The 20,265-nt window shown below is 40.5% G+C and overlaps 1 protein-coding gene across 13 annotated transcripts in view; it reads right to left on the bottom strand.

Moving 5' to 3' along the window:
- Window positions 1-361: 361 nt before the first annotated feature.
- LOC108241674 (adhesion G protein-coupled receptor L2) overlaps window positions 362-20,265 on the bottom strand; it is a 91,265-nt gene continuing 71,361 nt past the window's right edge. For 5 of the 13 annotated variants that reach the window (XM_017425989.2, XM_017425991.2, XM_017425990.2 and 2 more), the window contains 12 exons: window positions 19,766-19,888; window positions 18,793-18,998; window positions 17,744-17,917; window positions 16,154-16,363; window positions 14,727-14,947; window positions 13,922-13,988; window positions 11,636-11,727; window positions 10,047-10,215; window positions 8,557-8,685; window positions 7,309-7,405; window positions 6,105-6,230; window positions 362-2,439 (listed from right to left, as the gene is read on the bottom strand). In XM_017425989.2, the coding sequence (XP_017281478.1) occupies window positions 1,571-2,439; window positions 6,105-6,230; window positions 7,309-7,405; window positions 8,557-8,685; window positions 10,047-10,215; window positions 11,636-11,727; window positions 13,922-13,988; window positions 14,727-14,947; window positions 16,154-16,363; window positions 17,744-17,917; window positions 18,793-18,998; window positions 19,766-19,888 (2,483 nt within the window). In that variant the 3' untranslated portion in view covers window positions 362-1,570. Of the gene's footprint in view, window positions 2,440-3,136; window positions 3,191-6,104; window positions 6,231-7,308; window positions 7,406-8,556; window positions 8,686-10,046; window positions 10,216-11,635; window positions 11,728-13,921; window positions 13,989-14,726; window positions 14,948-16,153; window positions 16,364-17,743; window positions 17,918-18,792; window positions 18,999-19,765; window positions 19,889-20,265 lie in introns of all 13 variants that reach the window. The other 8 variants (XM_017425993.2, XM_017425994.2, XM_025007984.2 and 5 more) reach the window with 5 other exon arrangements.

Genomic DNA, 20,265 nt, shown 5'->3' with positions numbered 1-20,265 from the left:
TGGGATTTACAGACGGACAACAGATGTCTCAGACAGAAGAGAGCGGAAACACAGAGAGGATGAGACGGAATGAGAACAGGCACAAACTGTTGCTGTGAGAACGTCACGGCACAAATACACAAGGGGCTTTTTTCTGTGTCTGTGCATTAAAAGGTCAAAGTCAGATGAAATGCTGTCCCCTGATATATGGTAATATTTACAAAGCCAAAAACATGATGATTAAATTTACATTTTCTTCTCTAGTTTTGAAGAGCCTCCTATTTGCATGACTTTAATATGATATAGTGTCTATTTTACAGTTCATGCATTATTGCTGCAAATTTATAATACAAAAAATGAGATGAATAAACAACCAGATGTCTGCGAACAAGAAAAAAATTCACATTTATTTCATATCAAACAGGAGTTGAATTAAATATCAGCTGATGATGGGCTCTTACAAAAGAAATAAAATGAACCTAATCAGTGCTGCAACAACTTTTCACACTTTCTCAACCATGTTTTTCTTTTTTTTCTATTTTTCTTTTCTTTTTCCTGAATACTTAATAAATTAATTAGTGTGTCAAGGAATGAAACATGTCTGCAAAAACTGCAAGATCGCAATGACATGAACCTATGTCTTCGATTTCTTTCCAGAAAAGTAAATTACACAGGTATCCAGTTCACTCTCCTGTAAGTCTGTGCATGGCCTGGTGTTAACAAATATACTACTGGCAAAAAAAAACAAAAAAAAAAAACTCAGCATTCATGAAAGCAAAAGCACTTCACAAGCAGAGACGTGAGCATGGGTTCATATGGACTGATGTCTCTCAAAACTTTTTTTTCTTCTTTTTTATATTCAAACATACTACAACAAGTCAAGTGTGAGAGGAAAAAGCACATTTCCAACAGTTTGATTAACCTTGTCTGAAGAATCTTAACATTGAAAGGGCATAACTACTGAATGTTTGCCGTTTCTTTTTTTTTTTCTTTCTTTTTTTTTCTGATTTTACTTTTTACACTAGTGGTACAGCAAAATATATTTTTTTCAGCTGTTACTTGTACAACAGTTAATTGTGCAATAGAGAAAAATATAAGGCCTGAGTCTGAATTAGTGGTTTCTTAAATTTACAGTCCTGATGGTGTAGTGGAGCAACTTTAGTTCTAGTTCTGCACATCCTCTTGTCTAAAAAGACCCTGGTTCCATAAAGCCCCCAGGAATAAGTGAAGAGTTTCATGGTTCTTTGCCTGGAGGTTTTTTGTTTTTTTTTTAATCTTTTACTCTTTGATTTTTCTCTTAGTACAACAGAAAGGCCAGATTTATCTCTGAAACTGCATGTTATCCTCTGCACCTCATTAGTCCCAACAGCAGAGCGTCCACAGCTCACATCCGTCTGGCCTCAGTTGGACGTGTTCATGTGTAAATGAGTAAATGAGATCTGTGTGCAAAAGTCATTCATTCATTCATACCTATTCCCCACCCAGGGCATTTTCGCTTCCTGCCCCAACAAGAAGGGCATGGGCGGAGCCAAGCTCACCGGCTCTTCTGACATCAGCAAAAGAAGCACCCAGCTGTGCAAAGATGTCCAACTCAGAGGCTGGTGATGAGCTGCATTTGTCCGTCGCTGGGCGCCTCCCCCTCCTGTGGGCAGTCCTCATTGTTGGGCGGGATGATGCACCCGTCGCTGGTACCTCGGTTTATGTGGTAGTAGGACAGCGGCTGCGGTGCATCGCCGAGCTCGGGCATGCTTTTACGATAAGCGTCCTCGCTTTCACTTTGAGGCGAGGGAGAGAGCTCCTCCTCCTCCTCCTCCTCGGGCAGGTACGGTGAAGCTGAAGGTGAGGGCGAGTCTCTCAGGTTTGGCATGCTGGTATAAAGGGAGTCTCTGTTGTTGTTGGGGGAGTGAGAGCCCACGTCCTCCACTGCGGTCACAGCCTCAGACCCGTGACCGTTCTGTCCCTCCAGGCGCCTGGGGGCCTTCTGGGCACTGTAGAGCAAAGAGTGAGTCCTTTGAGGCAGTAGGGGAGCCTCCAGCACCTCCTTATGGTGGGGATGAAGGAGCAACTCCAAAGTGGTTTGGCCTCCTCTTCCGCCTCCTCTCTGGGGAGACGAGGCCTCGGTGTGATCTGCCACGATGGCGTCATCCTCGCTGCCGCTCCTGCCCCCACCTTGATCCACTGTCACTCTGGTTTGAGGAGGCAGGGCTCTGTCCCTCTCTCTCGGGGTGTTGCGAACTTTGGGAGGCCCGCGGGGCCTCAGGTTGTTGTGGACAATCTCAGAGATGATCATTTTCTCAAAGGCTGCATCGTCCAGGTTAAGGCCCCCCAGGTCACCTGGGGCCCGAAAGCCCACGGCCTCATAGTCGTCGTCGCGCAGGGAGTAGCTGTTGTTGAAATTGCCGTTGAGAGGGAGGGTGTCCATGGCGCTGATGTCCCTGCTGTTGCTGAGAGAGTGCTGTCCTAGAAAAAAAGGCAGAAGGAGCAGGTGAGACATCAGTTTTCATGTTTTTGAAATAAAAAAGAAAAAAAGAAAATACACCAATTATCCACATATACTTGATACTGCTCAGGACACTTCACTTCTTTGCTCTTTGATCTATGAGTCAATTTTATTTGTATACAGCTGAAAAACTCTAGATTCAAAGGGGAACCTAATGATCTTTTCACCATGTTGACTTTCAAGATCACAGAAACAGAAAATAGTTCTGGCCAATATAAAAGATTATCCTGAACAATATTGGACAAATGGGAACAAAAGATGCAAAAGATGATTTAAAAAAAAAATATATATATATATATATATATATATATATATATATATATATATATATATATATATATATGAGTGTGTGTTTGAGTGTAGGTGTGTGTGTGTGTGTATCCTACAGCAACATATTGTAAAACAGCTCATGACCAGGTAAAAACACAGCTGCAAGAAAAACGGTAAAAAGGATGCAACTAAACGAAATATAAAAAATAGAAGCTGATGAAGAAGCATTGTGACATCAACAATGAGTAAAACATTCCACCTGCTAAAAAAAGACAAAACAGGGTAATGTCAAACACAGATGGCCAGCCACCCCTATGCTCTGGGCCCCCACAAGCACAGCAACAGCCCCCACACACCACGACACACAGGCACCGTGCAATGACTCACTTTGCCACCACTCACATCAAGTGTGTCTGCTCAGGCTATCTGGCCTAAGAACAGCTGATTTGCAAAAAAAAAAAAAAAAAAAAAAAAAAAGGAAAACAGATGCTTTTTCAGTTGCAGCAGAAACAACAAAATCACTCAAATAAGACAAAAGTGGAAGCTTGTAATATTCGGCCTGGATTCAGCTGATCCAAAAAGATTTTTTGTCCTTAATTTTTAGCTTATGTTTGCTAATTTTGTTTTAGGTAATTGAGGATAAATATTCGTTTACTCTTTTCAGAGCAAAATGTCAAATAAAAGACAACTGAATCCAGGGCTCTGGAGGTGAAAAGCTTCAGCAGCAAGCACAGATTTTTAAAGAACATTTTCAGCAAAAGAAGGAACATTTCCAGATGAAATTGAGACGTGATTTTTGTTCCCCAGTGAGTCGATTTTTACGAACAAAATACACACAAACATACTGTATGCACACCAGGTTACTCTAATTTTAAACTCATGTAGAGCAGGATAAGGACTAGTTTGCTTTAAAGAGGATGTAGAGTGAGACCAGTGTTGTTGGAGGCATGAGCAAGGTCAAACTGTAAGTGTGAGGTTTAAAACAAGCACATTAAAAAAATGGATGACAACAACTGAAAAATACAAATAAAAAACACTAAAACGAGTAAAAAAAAGAGCGAAGAAAGCGAAAAGGGAGGCGAGGTAGTGGAGGGATTATCAAACACATGTCTGGATAGAGCCTACTTAGAAATTTGCATTTTATTTATGCGCAGGCTGTGGTTTTGTTGCAGACAGGTATTGTCTACCGGGAGAGGGGGGAAATGATGTGAACAGAATTCAACTGGACATGGCGACAGCTGCACTCCGGGAACCGTTCCAGCAGAGATTCGTCCAATATGTTCCCCCTTTTCCAACTCTCTTGCATTGCATGAACATCTGCAGAGTATTACTTAGTATTAATACACTCATAATAGAGGACAGGCTCATCCTTTTGCAGGAGCTAAGTGTGATGACTATAGCAGGAAAAACTCAGAATAAGCTTGTGTTGAACTTGACAGTTTCTCGATGCGTATTTTAAACTTGGCTGGTGATCTTCGCACCAGGTTTTGACATTTGTGTGTCATGCTGCTGCTGCTTTTCTCAAACTACTTTCCATACGGTAAATCCTTGTGTTTTTTTTTTTCTTCTTATTTGACGCTGCCTTTGCTGTTTAATAAGGATATGAAGGTTTCCCTCTGTTGTGCCGATGTTTGAACCCACCCATCTACAGACGTTCGCCTCAGGAGGGAGAAAAATGTTTAGCACAGGTAAAGCAGAGGTTTATGCTCACTATGAGAGTTCCTTACTAATTGAATATTCCCCCTTTTTATCTGTCTCCTGTGCTCCAGTGTTAAAACGCAATTATTCAGCACTGATTAGGCAGGTAAACATTTTAGGGTGTAAAACACACACTAAAGTTGAGCATCAGAGCTACTCGACTGCAGGTGAACTCGCCCCAGAAAGAAAGAAAGGAAGGAAAAAAAAAATCTAAAATGTGTTTGATTTTCCGTGCAGACGTTGTTTGGTTCCTGCCCTGCTTCATTATCTCCAAGTGTGAAGTGCTTCAGCGTGCTGTAAGCCAGCTGCCAGCGCAAAACAACACACACTGAAGCAGGTTAATCGGTGTATCCGTTCGATACACACATTTGCCATTCTGCCACTTTTCGCAATCCCTTTTATCATCAAATGCCTGTGAATAACAGAGGCCTGTAAGTCTGCCCGCATTGCGTCATGTGCTTCTGTTGCTCCTTTGATTGGGGTTCTTTTTTTTTTTTCCTCTGCAAGTAAGGAACTAGGTCACATTAAACACTGGTGCTGTTCAAACTATAATCTTGAGTGAACGTAAAGATTTCATACTGAGATGAATGATTTGAACCAATAAGCAGAAGTTAAGGAATTCCCATATGACTTTTGAGTAGACTAGATAAGAAATCACTGGCACTGATCTGCGTTTCACAAAGTGTAGATAAGAACTAAAACGCATCGAAGATGTGAATGAAAAATGAAAACGAACAAAGGGTAAATCTTAGGGAGTCTGAACATTTTCACTCATTCCACGTCACAACCACAGTCTCGAGAGTTTTCATTATTAATAAAATCTAACATCCTTGATTTAATAGGTTAACGTTCTGAGGAGGATTTGCTTTCAGGGTTGGAGGTAGATGAGGAGACTGACACCACTCTCAGCGTACATCTGTTAAAGATGAAGCCGGAGCCAAAAGAGGGTTATCTCATCTTAAAATAGCACAAAGGCTGAAGGGAAACTGTCACCCCAACACAATCCAGCTGCAGCTGCCTTTAAGGCTCACTAATTAACACTCACTATCAGGTTTATTTTATTAATCGTACAAGCGCTTATGTATAAAAGTGACAATTTCCCGTTTGTGTTGGATCAAGTGCTGAAACATTTCTTGGCAAAGACCAGTAACTTTCTTTGTCTGCCCGTTGCCTGGGAACCGCTCAGATCAGCGACTGGCAGATAACCCACCCCAAAATGGCAAATTGTTGTTTTTGTGCAGCTTAAACAAATGAGATATAAAGTGTTAATTAGGGTGCTTTCAGGGTGCTGATGGGTGGATTTTGTTACTGAGGCAGCATAGCCCGACATCCCTGTTTGCTGTTAAACCCCACAACCTGTTGTTTTTACACAAACAAGATAAAACATGTTAATTATTGAGGTTTTAGGAGTGCTGGTAGGTGTGTATTTTTTATTTTACCGCAGCCAGGATAGCTGTTTCTGTCTGTTTTCAATCTTCATGCTAAAACTAAGCCAACCCTTTGGTGGTAGCTTTGTTTCCAACAGACAAAACACGAGATTGCGTTCAATCTGTTTTTCTTAGACATGTGCAGGTCTCAAAATGCTGCATGTGCGCTTTAAAACAACCACAGATCTGTGCAAGACGTTCAAACACAAAAGTGGAGGGTGGATGTGCACCTGGGGAGTGAAAGGCCGGTGGAGAGGGGGTGTTGCACACCACCGTTTCTGCCAGCAGGTTGTTATAAGGGTTAGTGTCGTGGGTTCGGAGGAGGGGGTTAGTTAGGAGGTAGTTGCCAGTCATCCCTGGAATAACAGGAAGAGAGACAGAAAGGGAAAAGATTAGGAGGTGAGAAGCAGCAAGAAGAAAGAGAGCTCAAGGCTCTGTGTTTTGTGGTCTGCGGTGGTGCGTTGGGAAGCTTTGGACATAAACAAACGTTGATATTTGCTGTCCAGAATCTGACACCACAAAAGATTTATAACCTCTGCTCCGTCTGCCTTCTATTAAAGACAAAGCAGCCATAGAAACGCTGGTCAAAGCAAGTCGCTCTTCAAACATGCTGCCGATGTAACTGACAAACAGTATTAAAGCGACAAGTGTTGACCAAAGTGTAGCAACACAATCAGCTGCACTGTTTATGCGAAACAAATTCATCTAAACAAACTCATCCAGTCGAGACAGTAGACAAAACATATCTGAGTGGCCCGCCACAAATAACACAGTATCCCCATCAACCTCAGCATACTTGTGTAAGCCCTCGAGAATGTAATAACACATCCGAAGTTATTTGGACGGATTGTGGAGAAACCCAGCACTGCCAGGGATCTCTTCAAAAAAAGAAGAAGAAGAAGAAAAACAAAGCTCTAAGCTGACTCAGAACGCCAGCCAAATCTGTCCTGGCACAGGCCAAACCCTGAGCTTCATGGCACTGGGATCCTTCCCAAAACCTGCTCCGACCTACACCTGACTTTGCTCATCTCCATCCCTCTTCTTCCACCCTGAGAGTCGCTCTGGGATGGAGATGATAGAGGGCTGCTGCATACTCACTCTCTCCAGTCAGGGTCGTTATAAGAACTCAAGCCCTCATCTGTAACATTTTACACCTCACTAACTATCACGCCTCTTATCTCTCTCTCTGTTTATCCCCACTTAGATGGTCCAAGCAGGGGCGTGCAAGGAAATCTGTGAACTTAGAAGCATTTAAGGCATTTGATTGCCGATCGCTAAGAGAAATGCAGCATGAAATCAGGTCTTATCTTCGTCTATTCTCAGCTGGCACAGAGCCAGTTAAGTGTTTATCGTAAATTCAGAGCTTCCTCGCAAACAGGCACGAGTCTTCCTTTGGTGGTGATGGTGATGATGATGGAGGCAGGAGCTGCTTACCCTGGTTGAGTGTGGAGGTGCTGTTTATGTCGCCTGAGATGAAGGAGGACTCCGACTGCTTTCTCACAGTGTCGTTCCACATCCGCCTGATGCGGCTCTGCGTTGAGAAAAAAAAAGCAGCCACTGATTAGTGCTCAGAGTGGTGCCCTTGTGTTTTCAAGGCTTCTGGTCCCTAGGATTGAGTGGCTGAGTGGTTTTGTGATTCAAACCACAGACGACATAAATGAAGATTTAATTGGCTCGCTGGCTGATGACATGTTTGTGCGACAAAGCTCTGTATGTGCTATTGATTCGACTGCTACCAAAAACGGAGGCACTGAGGATCTTACGGGTTGTAATTTGAGAGATCGGCCCTGGGCTGCTTTTTTTTTTTTTCTTCTTCTTCTTTCTCGGCAGTCGGAGCAGAAGCAGACACTTAATCCCCAGCGGTGCTCCTAAGATAGACCTCACAAATTTTAAGAGACGTACGGTGTCTTCACTTCAACATTTTAAATGCACATGGATGCCAACCACAACATTTAAATAAATATGGAGTAAAAGTAGTAGATCAGAGTTGATGAAAGACAAAATTCTTGCTGTTTAAAAACCTGCTTTCCTGAGTGCAGCGTTTATTCAAGGTAAATGGAGCGAAGTGATGAGGTTCTGCAGATAAATGGAAGTTCCTGTTAATACTTGTATTGCTTGAATACTCTTGAAATCCACTTACAGATGTAAGACTGACCTACAAAACTGATTAATGAGAAAATAAAATTACAAAAATGGAAAAAAAGATTCTACTGGACAGTACTGATACATATTTTTTTATTCTCTAGGCTTTTAAGTTCTGTAGGCTTACTTTGTTTTTAATATTCTGTTTCCCTAACGTTGAAATACAGCACTGTGCAAAACTTTTAGGCCGTCACTAATCTCTGTACACGTTCTTTCCAGACTTTTTTAAGTGATCTTGATCAATAGTTCCTGAGGGTTTTTCGATTTCTCTGTCCTGCTATGAGTACGAAGGCAACTAAAGTATTTAAACTCTTAAAATATTGTAACAAACATACAGTTTTATATGAAAAAAACATTATATACTTATATACTTGCAGCCTGTTTGTTGATATTTTAAAAAAAACCAAGTACTTTAACCAGACTTGTACTTCGAAGACATAAAAAAAGGTGAAAAATTTGTTTTTTTTGCTGAGAACTTTCACATATTTTTTTTTTTTTTTTTAAGAAATCCTAATCCCTGTTTGATTCCCACTGATGTACCTGTGTAGCAGATGAGTAGCGGGCTGTGGATCGAGACGTGGATGCCTTGGCTGAGCTGTGGGAACTCTCAGATGGGAGAGCACCACAACACTGGGACTGATGGAAACATTTGCTGTACTCTTTCCGGACCTGCGGAGAGGCAAAAGATTAGGACAAACTGAACACACTCAGCTACAAACTGTGACACATCCTCCCACCTCCTCTGCCTCATGAGAACTGCAAATCCTAAATCTTTATCAAATGCCAGCCAGCTGACTGCGGCTTAAATGCCATACCTGCGAGAACTGGGAGAAACATACTGGCATATTACAGCACACTCTGACTTACATGTTGCTAATAATAGCATAAAAACATTGCAATTTTAACGATGTTTTAAAACTTAAGTTTTGGAAGGGTAAAGGCCGCTTGTGGTTGTGTTGTTTAAATTTAACTAAAAGTTTAGCTAAATAAATAAATACACTCTACTGTGTGTTTTGTTCTATTTACCTGAATGAACAAATTCAAAATCCCATCCTATCAGATATTTTACCATCGTGTAAAACAAAGCAAGAAACTCCAAATTTGAGAGATAAGTAACTGACAAGCAATTTGTTTTTAAAAATTGTTTTTAAAAAAAAAAGTGATTTATAATTATAATTACATTATTGAATATTCACATTCACTTTAATATAATCTCTTGAATGGAAACAATTGATTTAATAAAATAAAACTACTCTTCTTTGATAAAAGACCTAGCTTTGTCAACTGAGCAGTCCTAAAAGAAACAAAAAAATAACAATTAAACATTAACAATGCTACACATTGCAAACTATAAAATAAAACAAAAAAGTTAGGTGCAGTTTGAATGAATTTGCTCTCGTAGTTTTTCAGATATATCAATATTCACTTCTGAAATCCGGCTACGCGCTCAGTGTAAAGAAAGCACTCAGCACAATCTGCTGAAAAACCACATGAAGGTTTGAATCACATGATTGATCTAGATTGGCTGGCCGTAGTCTGTGTAGGTAAACAAACATGGCAGAATTGAACAAGAAGGTGGAAATATAAGACTGAATCTGCTGCTGAATGCAAAAAAAAAAAAAAGAGAGAAAGGCTGAGTAAGACAACTGTCAGGAAAATTCTCAAAATCGTCAGACTTCTTGATCCCAAGCAGCTCTTCCATTGACGCCTCCACTGTTGATCTATTTTCAGTCAATTCGGCTGATTCCTTAGGTGAACAAATGGACGTGGTACTGTTGTTGGCAGCCGTTCAGAAATTTTGCCAACAAATATTTTTAGTTAAGAAAGCATTAACAAGAAAAATGAGAAAAAACTGTGCTAATTTAGTTTCTTACTTAATGATTTTTTTTTCTTTATGACACTGCAATGAGTACATTTGAGGACAACTTTTAAAGTGCAGTAAAGCCATAATTATTTGACAAATTTGCTTGATAATCAGCTTTCTGTCTGATTAAATTTTAGCACCATAATCCCAAAGAGCAAAATCTTACTTTTTTCTGGAGCAGGCAGTGGAAGATAAAGATGAACATCCCTTGCAGAGTGTTGAATATGGTAAAAAGGTAAGCCATCACAATGGACGATTCATTGAGGAAGAACAAGCCAAAGGACCACGTGAGTCCGGAGAGACAAAGCAAGGCAAATGCTCCCAACACCCATGACCTGCAAAACATGAGGAAGAATCAGATTATCAAGTGAAAAAGGAAAACGTTTTGCTTCGCCAATCACTTCACTTCTTCTGGATTCCACCTTTGAAAAAGTGATTTTTTTTGGGACATGTTTTACTTGTGCACAAATGCTGATAGATGGAATTTTGGCAGGAATGTAACCAAAAAATAAATTATTGGTCTTCTTCAGACTAGTTGGCTCAAAAGACTGCATACACAGCAGGTTTTTTTTTATTGGTGCCTTCCAGGAAAGCCTAGAGCCTACAAGATAACTTAACAGTCAGTTTCAGGGACAAAAGCTGGTCGCTGCTGATGCACAAGAGAGAGGTGAGCCACCCTGAGAGAGATACAGTGAATCTGGAGAGGAAAAAGAAAATTGCCCATCACCGTGCAGCCAGAAAAAAAGGAACCACTGAAAATAAAAAATACCTTACAAGAATCTGATATTCTTGTAACTAACAATTTAGCCTCTTTCCTCACATTTAACACAGAAACTAAACATAGTGCATATGATGCAGACCCCAATTAATAGCAGCAATAAAAGAGTTTTGACTACTTATTAAAATGTACAAAATTCAGCATTTACAAATGTGTCACTTCTGTGATCTAAACACAAGCCTAAAAGGCAATTAATTTTTTTTTCCTATTTTTGGTTTGGACCAAAATCATAGTAGCTGCCTAAAAATCAAACACCCACATAACCATATGCTGGCATGCTGTCAAACATATTGTTGAACAAGGCTCCAAGCTCAGAAGTGGTCAGGGATTTGTCACGTTATCAACCAAATGCAGCCCACTAGAAGGAAGAAGATGGAGAACCCCATTTTCTTTTTTCCCTGTTTTAACCAACTTGGAATCTACAAGACATGTGGTTGGGATCAATCTTCCAAAGAGGCCGATAAACTAAGCAAGCACAGGAGCAAAAAAAAAAAAAAAAAAAGAAGGCAAAAGGTCAAAAATGCAGTTATGAAGAAACACAGAGCATGTTGGTTTAAACTATGGACAAAGGATCTAAGTCAGAAAATAAATATTTTTTCCTCTCAGAAAAAAAAAAAAAAAAAAAGAAGGCAAAAGGTCAAAAATGCAGTTATGAAGAAATAAAACAGGCAATATACCCCCAAAAACTAAAATCATAAAACTAAAATAACACCAAATCAAATCTGAAAGGAAAACCTGTTGGTTTGCTTGAAAAAAAAAAATCAAATAAACACGCAGGTCAAATGCAGCTTTTGGAAATTATAGCAGGGAGGCTGTAGCAGCAGTGATAGTGCATATTATTTTTCTCCTCACATATACTACCCCTCCCCCATCCTCTCTCTTCTCACACACACACACACACACACACACACACACAGAGCCTGACAACAAGCAACAACAGACCGGCCTCTTCATCTCCTAGAGTGATACCCCCTCACCTGATACCGCCCAGCCTGCTCGAATCGGGTTTCATGGAGGTGGAATGCTTCACCATCTTGTACATCGTCACCACCAGGAAGATGACATTGACCTGTCAAAACAGATGTGCATCAGGGTTAATAGACTGCACTAAGGAAAGAATCTAGTTTCTTGTGTTCGCAGTGCAGGGTTAGATACTGTAGGCAAGATGTTACATTTTTGGTTTTTTTACTCATGAACAAGCACAAATGGCACTCTAGAGATACTCTAACACAAGTAAAAACCTTTTACGTTAATTTCATTTAGGAGAAACAATCAAGAAAATGAATTCAAAGGACTAAAATTTTAAAAATTATATATGCTGCTACAATAATATACATCATTCACTGAAGAAATTTAATCCCTGATGAGGTAGGATCTAAGCATAATTCACAGTATATTGCAAAATGTTGTGGTGTTGCCTCTACAGAGAGCAACACACTCATACCTTCAGTGAGAGGACTATGAAAATTTAATACCTCTGTGCTGATCAAGAAGCACTCTGACTTCCAAAGACAAAAATCAACAGTGAGAGGTTATCACTTTGGTCTTCTCCACACAGCTCAAGGCTTCGACATAAGCTGCATTCGGTGTTTATCTTCGTTCTCGTGTTTGTCATTACAGTCGATCCCAAACACGGAGTGCAATTACACAAGACGAGGACGTACATTCCATAAAGCTCAAACAAATCTAACGCGTCACAGCTTAAAGCTTCAGGAAACATTCTGAGAAAGGAAAGTATAGAGCTGAACGCCACATTTTAGAGGCAGGTTTAACTGAGGCCAGGAAAAAAAAAAGGAAAAAAAAGAAACACATTTAAGTGATTCAAGCCATACATCCAGAAAGGTTTCCATGCTCTCAGGATGTTTCTCTGTAAGCACTGCAGGGCCCAAAGCCACAACGAGGAAGGGAGGGGATGAGCTTCTATTTGGCCAGATACCATATTTAACCTTTCAAATGTACCGCAGTAAATATTCAATGAAAAAATGAAGGATATGTGGTTTCTTTCTTAAAAAAAAAAACTTCAATTCCATTTTTGCACAAATCATGCATTTTTAAAGCATAAATATACTGTAAATGTAGAAAAAAGCATGACTTTGCAAGAAGAGTTTATAACATGGTCCTTTTTCCAATATTTTATCCCTTTACAGGCAAAAAGATCCTGATTATCATACCACATGTGGACGCACGCTGAAAAACTCCAAGGCCACAGAAGACGGTCTTTACATAGAAACAAAAGAGTGTGAGTGAAAAGCAGATGTGTGCCAACAACAGCAAGAGAGAAAGATGGGAGGAAAAGGGGGTTGCTAAGAAGACAGAACGAGGCTTTTAGATCACAGAGTTTGGTCTCCCGGCCACTGGGGCCAATTTATGTCCGCGTGAGTCGAGTAGCTGGAGATGCATTTAACACAGCCATGAGTGATGACACAGATCCAATGAGACAGACGGACGGACGGACAGTGAGGCGAGAAGCTAGGAGACACTCTGCAGAAAGCTGAGGCAGATTGCATACGGACCCCCCGCCCCTTCCTCCACATGCTCGATCTCTAAGGAGCCATCCGCTACAGTTTTCAGGTCTCTTACTTCTCTGCCAAATAAAGCACATAAAACTACTGCCGCCGATGCAGCTCCCCACATGGTTTTGCATGTTTTTACAGCCATTGGACTCATTTACATGCGTGTTACTTTACGGATACGCACTGTGAGTTCGTTCTGGTGCATGCAAGTTGTGTGTATGTCTATGTGTGTTGCAAACTCCATGTACTCTGCATGAAATATTAAAAAGTGAAGATGGAGATGTCTGTGTGCTCTGATTGGCTGGGGATGTGTCATGATCCTCAGCAGGGCTATGCACTGTGGTAATGGTTGCCTGGCCCACCCACTCATTACTTCCATGTTCACCACCCCCCACACACCAACATCCCCCTTGTTTTCCCACTGAGCAAATGACCTTCATGCCTGAAACGATTTCTCCTCTTGATTGCAGGAAGGGAGTATTCTCTGGTTGTGCCGAGGGGTCCAAAAAGCTCTGAGTTGTTACTGCTCAACAATTCTGATTTCATAGGATTTCATAGCTGAGTGGACACTGATGTCCTCGTGTCAGCTATAATGGGACCACTTTCCTTTCATGCAAATTGATCGGAGAAAGCAGAGCTAAGAGGCTGCCAGCACACGCAGAAAGAAAATCTATAAACTGTTTTCAAAGCTTCTCTCTGAAAGAAAGATAAAAATTTTTTATCCCTAGCATGCGTAAATTTATAACTTACCACTATTATCAAGGTCACGGGTCCAATGAAGCTCCAGATGAAATGGTTATCCACTCTCAACCAGCAACTGCAGAATGAAAAGGCCATGTTTAGTTTGTTAAATCATTCCATTGTCAAAACATAGTTGCGTCTCATCGATCAGTGCACAGAAGAGCCAGCTACATGATAGGCCAACAGAAAGGCAACTCTTCTGACCGCAGAGAAGAAAACTCAACCTTAAGGGGATGCTGGCTTGGAGCCATGAGAAGCTGCCGAGTAAAAGGCTCTGGTTATTGAACTCATGACTTCACAGTCTACAAATGTGTGTTTGTGTGTACCTAAGACTCTGAAAGGTGGATAGGATACAGGTTGGTCAGTATTTATTAGGGAACATAAGATAAAAAATTGAAAAAGTGCAGTTTATTTAATTTCTTTAAATTAGAGGATTGGAGTTTTATGAATCATAAAGCTTAATGCTTGGATAAAAAAAACAGTACAGACGTGCATAAACCTTTTACTGATAAGGGCAGTAATTATCCACTTGCAAGGATTTAAATAATAAAAAAAAAACCTGTAGACCAGTGCAGCTAGCCAGCACATTTATTAATGCTGCTGTTTCGCTCACAGCCTCCTCTTTTAGCAGTGATGGGTTGTAAATTTGTCAACGAGAGCAGAGGTGGACCACTCTTTGTGATTTTACTATCATTAGCACGTACCACACTGTACATGCTGTGTGGGTGTGTCAGAATACAGGGAAACTCATGATTTTTATTCTATCTTTGCAGCAAAAAAAAAGGAAGAGCCTCTGTAAAGGTGGTGAACTTACGCCCGCTGTGTGCCATAGCTCATGTAGTCGATGGCTGCAGAAACGCCCACAACCACGGCGGGAACGAGGTAGCCAGCGAGGTAGTAGTACTTCCTGCGTGAGAACTCGCTCTCGAAGACCTCGACCAGCATGAGGTAGAGCTGCACGCCCTCCAAACACATCCAGGTGAAGGCAGCCAGAAAGCAAAAGTGTAGGACTCCGGCAATGATGGAGCACACCAGCTGACAGGGCGACACGCAACACAAGGATAAGAACATGCCACAAGCAGGTGTGTCTGCTTGTGTTTGTGTTAGCAAAATATTCTGTGAACCAGTGGTTGTAGTTTAATGAAACGCTAAGAAAGTGATCACCAGATGTGTATCTACGACTGACTGACTTTTAGAGTCAACTGACTGCCACAGCTAAGCGACCTTAATCAACACAAAAGTGGCTGTAACTCAGTCAGTTTTACAGAAATTGACCTAAATTTGGTCTGTCAGTAGCTGAGAGTCATCCTCAACACATCCTCTAAGTGCTATCACATCGGGCTGATCTCACAATATTGCATAAGATCGTGCAGAGCATCGTTTACAAAGTTTGACCAAAACACTTATAACTCTGTCCCATCTCAGCACAAGAGGATTTCAGTTTAAAACTCAGACATGAACAGCAGCAGGTGTTGTGTTTGGCCTTTACATTTACTTTTGTTTCCTAGTTGCTAAAAGAGATTATTTTTACACCAACTCTGCCAAGAAAAGGTCTCACTGGTAAAGTAGAGCATTTAGCATCTAATCATTCATTTATTTCCAGCAGATTGAAGCAAAAAAGAACAACAAATATCGCAATTACCTTCACCAAATAGATATAAAAGCAGCAAATCAATACCTATGTTGCTTTGTGACCTCTTTTCTAAAATTACCTTTTCAGATGGACAGAATTCAATTTCAAGTTGTTGCTGTGCCCTGAAGTAACAGCAGGTTGGTGGTGTTTTGTTTTTCTATTGTGTATTTGAAATCAACAGGATTCATGTTAAAACAGTGCCTAAAAGGTAATTACCATATTTAAATAATGAACTCGCTAAATAATTTATCAACACAATTTCCTCACATCAAATGAGGATACAATATTTATGAAAATGCACATTTGGAAAGACCAAACGCTACAAATGCTCATTTAAGAATTGAGAGGATGTACAGTAAAAAATTAGAACCTATAGAGCCCAAAGTTTCCACAGATGCATTTACAGGAAACCCATGACACCATAATGAATACAGTAATTCTAGTTGTACTGCTATTACAGGAGGACTTTCTTTTTCTTTTTTTTTTTTTTCATTTTTTGGTGCAGCACTTAAAACTTTGAGTTGGAAATTCCGGCATGTAAAGGTTAATTACTTAATAGATGAGACTATTAAAATGGAGAGCTGCTGGAGGCAGACTTTTTACCGTACCTTCGGTTCTGTCATGTTGATGCCCACAAGAAAGAGAAGCTCTCCGATGAAGAGGTTGAGACAGAGGTTTTTGTGGATGGTGTTGCGGTCACTTTGCAGCCCTTTGAAGAAGCAGAAGGTGAAGAGGCTGATGGCAAGGCACACCAGAGACACAGCGATGCCCATCCTTGTGATGACGGTAAGAAGAAGCTCATGCACACTCCCCTCCCTCTGCAGAAACACACACACACACACACAACATTGACTGACCTTCACACGTGCACTTGCCATAATCACGAGTGACATTTAAGCACATAATTGCTCAAGACTTGTTTCTTGAAATTTAAACTCCAGTCAGGTAGAAATACTGATCTTTTAGATTAAAACAAGTTTATTAAGTGTTCAGTCCTGAAAGAATAAATTCACATTTTTATTGTTTTCTGTCTTGAGGAAAAAAATGCTCCGTATTAGACCAATAAAAAGCTATTACTCTTAGACTTTTTTTTAAAATATGAAATTCACAAAAGTAACAATTTCTTTTGCTTCTTTCTTTTTCAGCTAGACCAGAGAGAGATCATAACATAAAAAGGGATGTTGAGATAAAAGCAACTTGACACCAGAGTCAAATGTTTTCGGTGTTCATATTGACAGAACAATCTGAGAGTGGACTGACAAACCAGGCTTAATTGAACTTGATGCCATTTGGCAGCCACGCTGAACATGTTCAGTCATCATTTTTATGCAGCACATGTTGCAGAAAGTGACATCAGAAGAAAAGCGGCCTCAAAGAGCTGCAACCGTGTGTGGCTGAATCATGCAGCGTTTCAGAAGATCTAAAAACTGAGTGTGTTTCATGGTGGGGCACTGGGCAAATCTGGAGGAGAAGGGGAAAAAAAGCAGACTTGACCATATGAAATATTACTCAAAGACTTGGTGGCCTGAAAGTGAAGCAATTCCTCCTGTGATATTTGTAATTATATTGAGGTCAGGAGTTACTGTTGAGGTGATATGTACGGGGATTGGTGTGAGGCAAAGCCCTGCATCTGGGCTCTGGTTTCAAGCTGTGGTTAAGGTTGAGGTTGAGACAGATGAGAGGCGCAGAGTTCAGGAGTTAGAACGTACTATTAAACAAACCACATACTTATCCTTTACATTTATTACTGGCTAGGTCCTTGCTACACATGCTATTTATCATGTAATTGGATTGTAATTGCATTTTGCGACCAAATGGATCCTGCACCACTTCAAGAGGGGTGGAAACATGAATTTAATCCTAGGATATGCTGTTTCCCATGATTTTCAGGTAGGCATGCATAGAGGAAGAATATTAGACACGAGCTACAGGTAAAACATAATTATTTCTGATAACACTGTGCCACTTCCTATTCCGAGTCACAGTGTCGTTCTTTAAAAATGACAGCCGGGCTTCTTTTTCTCCACCCTCTTCTCTACTCTTACCTTCTCCTCTAGCTATAATCTAATTATCTTCTCTGAAAAGCCAATTTTGCTCTTGCCATGTGTGCACAAATCATTCGGCGAGACAGGAGGAAGAACAACTAATTGAGAAAGAAAAATAGCCCATGCAAACCACAGAAGGTGAGGGCCACTTACCACATTTCCCCGATGAGCCATGAGGATGGCGAAGTTGGTCAAGTGACTGCATGAGCAAGTGGTGTGGCTCTTATTAGTTTCTAACAGTTTGCAGCCCTGAGTGGACCAGTATCCCATCATGCTCCGCTCGGAGTAATTCCAGAAGGAGCAGTTGGGGTTGTAATAGTGCTCCTTCTACAAAACACAAAGCAAAAAAACATATGAATGACACAGCATTTGAATGCATGAATGCACAGAAATGGACCACTTTTTATTTAAAAAATGTACGGTTAGGGGGTTAGTGTCAATTGTTATTGCTCACTGCCAAAATGCGATGGTGGATTATAAGGTTTTTGCCAGTGTCTATGTTTGTGTGTCTGTCTATTACCAAAATATTTCATTGAACAAATTTCAATGAAACTTGCAGAAATGAATCATTAGATGTACATCTGCAGCTGATTATGTTTTGCAGTCAATCCATTTCAAGGTGGCCTCCACAGCCAACTAAGAGCCATTCACAATATGTACTTCAAGTGCCACCCATTGAGCAAGATCTTTGGCAGAAACTGTTGACCCTGTTTGTCTGTACTTAAAATATTTGATGAACCATTGAACGGACTTTAATTAAATTTTCAGCAAATGTTCTTTTGATACACTTCCACAATTGATTCACTTTTGGAGCCAACCCAAATTAGGATGGCCACCACATCCAACTATTTGAAAAACAATATACATCAGTCTCTACATCAGTCAGTTCTACAGATAATATGGTAGTAGATGAGAATTATTCTATTTATTCCATTTATACTCGTATAATATCACATGAGCTCGGGCACAAATTTTGTCCAAAAAAGCTAACCCTCTTAGTGTAAAACCTTGCTTAAAAGGTGGTAGGTGAAATGCATTCTAGACCTTTAATTTATACAGTCTGTTACTGTGTGAGCTGTTATTTATGAGTAAAAATGTAACCAAAGATTTATATTTTCATCTACAAGAGAATGACATCACTTCAGTTTTGTCCCAGTTTAGCTCAACAGTGTGGTCCGGTCAAATGGCAGGAGGGGGCTTACATCCAGGTGCTCCAGAGTGAAGATCACCGGGTCGGCCACAAACACACGGCTGGACTCCTTTGTGATGGAAGCTGACAGGATGTGGGAGTTGACAGTGAGGGTGAGGTTGTGCTTGTTCAGCTCCCCCATTCCTCTTAATGTGGCGTTTTCAGTACTGAGGAACTGACCTAAGTGTTTGTAAAGCACAAATACCAGCTTCGCCACACCTGCAACCGAAAAAACACACAAAAATATGATCTGACAGGGAGAAATTTTACAATCATGCAACAAAGTTAAACTAGAAATACTGTATGCATACGGATGTGTGCATCCCAAGCAATAATGGGCTCACTGCTGCTCTTTGAATTTGCACAAAGAAAAGAGAACTAAAGAGCATGCCAGCGCTGATGCTTTACTCATTCAAAGCGCAGAGACAGATGAGATGCAGAGCTTTATTGTTCAACACACCAAGTTCTATTCACTCTCAATAAATAATTGCAAAATCCTTTTTTATCTTCAACATTGCTTCATTTTGCAGCATGGAATCAGCTTCATCACACTCCAGGGCCTGCAGTTGAACATGTGCTATGCCTACAGTTGATGGTGTAATGAAATTATTTTCTGCCATTGAATTTGGTAAAATGAAAACGCTCAGGATTTTGGTCCGTAGTCACCAAAATATTACAAGGATTTGATTTTGCGAAGAACAAATCTGTGAACAAGGCTTCCAAAAGAAACTAACACACTGATTTCAAGTGATGTTTAGAATCTCAGAGAATGTATTTTTAATCTGTTTTGCAAATGTGGAACTTTAAAATGTGCTGGTGTAGCTGCAACAAAAGTGCAAACTCTTTTCACAAGGTTCCAATATTTCTTTAAAATACCTGATGCAGAAAAAAACCCCAACTCAACTCTTTGGAAACTACAGGAAAATCTTAACACATATAATTACGGAAAAAAAAACCCCAGTACAGACGGAGTGGAGTTTTCTTACCATTTTTGCTGTTAACTTTCACTGTGTTGGAAGAAAGCTGGAGAGTGGCTCCGCCCTTGCTCGACTGTGGAAACCTGAAGTCTTGCACCTGACCGTCGGTGCTCAGCACGTACACATCCAGCACTGAGAAGCGGCAGGAAGTGAGGGAAGAGGTAAAAATAGAGATGTATAACTCACAGGCAACATTTTAAAAGCTTTTTACTCTGTTGAATAGATTTCCACCGTTAAGGCCCAGTGGAGTGTCTGTAAAGACTCGACGTTCACTGTAACAGTAACAGAGTCGAGTCTTATAGGCAAAATCCCGCAGGGTGTCATTTACTCCAAAAAAACCATGTCACTAAGCTGTTTCCTGGCATTGTGAAAGCCTCCAAGGCAGGAGCAAAGGAAAAATAATGACAAGGGCTGCAGTGGAGGATGAGTAAATGCAAGCACACAGCCGGATGCAGCATGAATGTCAAATATTCATAGGATCAAACATATCATTGAGCTTTTACTTTTAC

This window comes from Kryptolebias marmoratus, linkage group LG20 (genome assembly GCF_001649575.2).
Source record: "Kryptolebias marmoratus isolate JLee-2015 linkage group LG20, ASM164957v2, whole genome shotgun sequence".
Classification (NCBI taxonomy): domain Eukaryota; kingdom Metazoa; phylum Chordata; class Actinopteri; order Cyprinodontiformes; family Rivulidae; genus Kryptolebias; species Kryptolebias marmoratus.
Note: the sequence above shows the minus strand (reverse complement) of the source record. Positions and strands in the feature narration are given on the sequence as shown.